At 47.8% G+C, this 1461-nt stretch overlaps 1 protein-coding gene across 2 annotated transcripts in view; it reads right to left on the bottom strand.

Annotated features, from left to right (window-relative positions):
* Positions 1–910, bottom strand: part of ZNF652 (zinc finger protein 652) — a 7899-nt gene extending 6989 nt beyond the window's left edge. The window contains exon 1 of one of the 2 annotated variants that reach the window (XM_010142886.1): positions 303–910. In XM_010142886.1, the coding sequence (XP_010141188.1) occupies positions 303–671 (369 nt within the window). In that variant the 5' untranslated portion in view covers positions 672–910. Of the gene's footprint in view, positions 1–3 lie in introns of both variants that reach the window. The other variant, XM_010142885.1, reaches the window with a different exon arrangement.
* Positions 911–1461: the final 551 nt, after the last annotated feature.

Here is a 1461-nt window from a genome sequence, read left to right as displayed (position 1 = left end):
TTACGCTTGGGGGGCTCCACTCTCTTTCTACGACCCCTTGTAGTTCTGGGTGATGGGGAAGTTGTGGCTGCTGCAGCAGATGCAGCTCTCCTTGTTCTCCTTTGTGCAACACTAACTTTTTCCACACTTTTCTCTTTTTTCTTCTGCCTCTCATTTTCCTCATAATCATCACTGTCTTCAGTGGCCTCACTGTCACCCTCCTCTTCCTCACTGCTGGTCTTAAGAACAGCAGTCTCTTTGGACTGGGAGGCGACACCCTTCTCCCCTTTTGAAACATTTAATGTTTGGTTGTTAAGGTTTACCTCTACTATAATCTGCTCCCTTTTGTAAGTCACTTCATCTTCCTCCTCCTCGTCCTCCTCAGAGTCGTCAGAGTTTTCTCTATCTTCTTTCACAGCCCGGACCTCTCCTACTGATCTGTTCTCCCTGAAATATGGCTGCTCCTCTCTTTCATGGAGGTGTGGTTTACTCATTTTGCTGTCCACCAACACAGAGTAAGGACTTCCTGACTCTCTCTTGTACACTTTGGTGGACAGATCAAGTTCCTGGCTGGCACCATGATAAAACGTGGGTGGCACTTGACCACGGCGACTGTCCTCTTGCGCCATCTCTGCTACATGCGCGGCACAGTTTTCAACCAACTGTTGGCAAGAATTGGCTGTTTGACTCATTTGGGGGGCCCTGTTTCATTGAGCACCTTTAATCCCAGAAAACCAAGTAGGCAGCTTCAGAGCAGGATGGACTCTCCAGACCGACGCCTGTTCCATCTACACAGAATGAACAAAATACGATTCTCTGCTGGTGTTTAGCACTGATGTGTAGGTCACAGAATTCTGGTATTACGGCAAGAGCAGAGCAGTAGTAATTATTCTTCTGGAGAAGGTTGCCAACGAACCGTTGAACATTTTATCTATAAAAGACAACAGAGAAAACAAAGTCAATAAAAAAAAGTCACTACAATCATTAGAAAATTCTTTTGTTTTGAGTTTATACAACTGCGGAGAAGCACAGGGGATATTATCTATGAGCTGTATCTGCTGGGGATGGACTGTCCTACAGCAGGTCCAAAAACGTGCACCTTCTGTGGGACCAGAACTGCTACCAGATTCCTGAGACATGGAAATCAAGGCGAGGAATATTCTCCACCCACCAAAGATCACATCACCACCACCCGCCTCGACGCTGGGCCAGGACTCTGATCTGTGTTTCTGCGGGACTCTCGGGAGCACCGATGGCCTCAGAACTCTGCTCTACTCCCCTATGCCTCTCCACAAAACAAGGTGTGTACCCACATGCAAACACCTCTGCTCCTCCCGATCTCCCAAGGGGAGCCCATCCTCGCCCAGAAAGAGACACAGTACGCCGCACGACATTCCATGAGTAGATATGCATGAAGAAATTCAATGGAGACATTTGCAACTCGCAGCACTAAATCAGATTAAGAACACCGCGTCCCCTGCT

The sequence above is a fragment of the Buceros rhinoceros genome, unplaced genomic scaffold, assembly GCF_000710305.1.
Source record: "Buceros rhinoceros silvestris isolate BGI_N320 unplaced genomic scaffold, ASM71030v1 scaffold22029, whole genome shotgun sequence".
Classification (NCBI taxonomy): domain Eukaryota; kingdom Metazoa; phylum Chordata; class Aves; order Bucerotiformes; family Bucerotidae; genus Buceros; species Buceros rhinoceros.
Note: the sequence above shows the minus strand (reverse complement) of the source record. Positions and strands in the feature narration are given on the sequence as shown.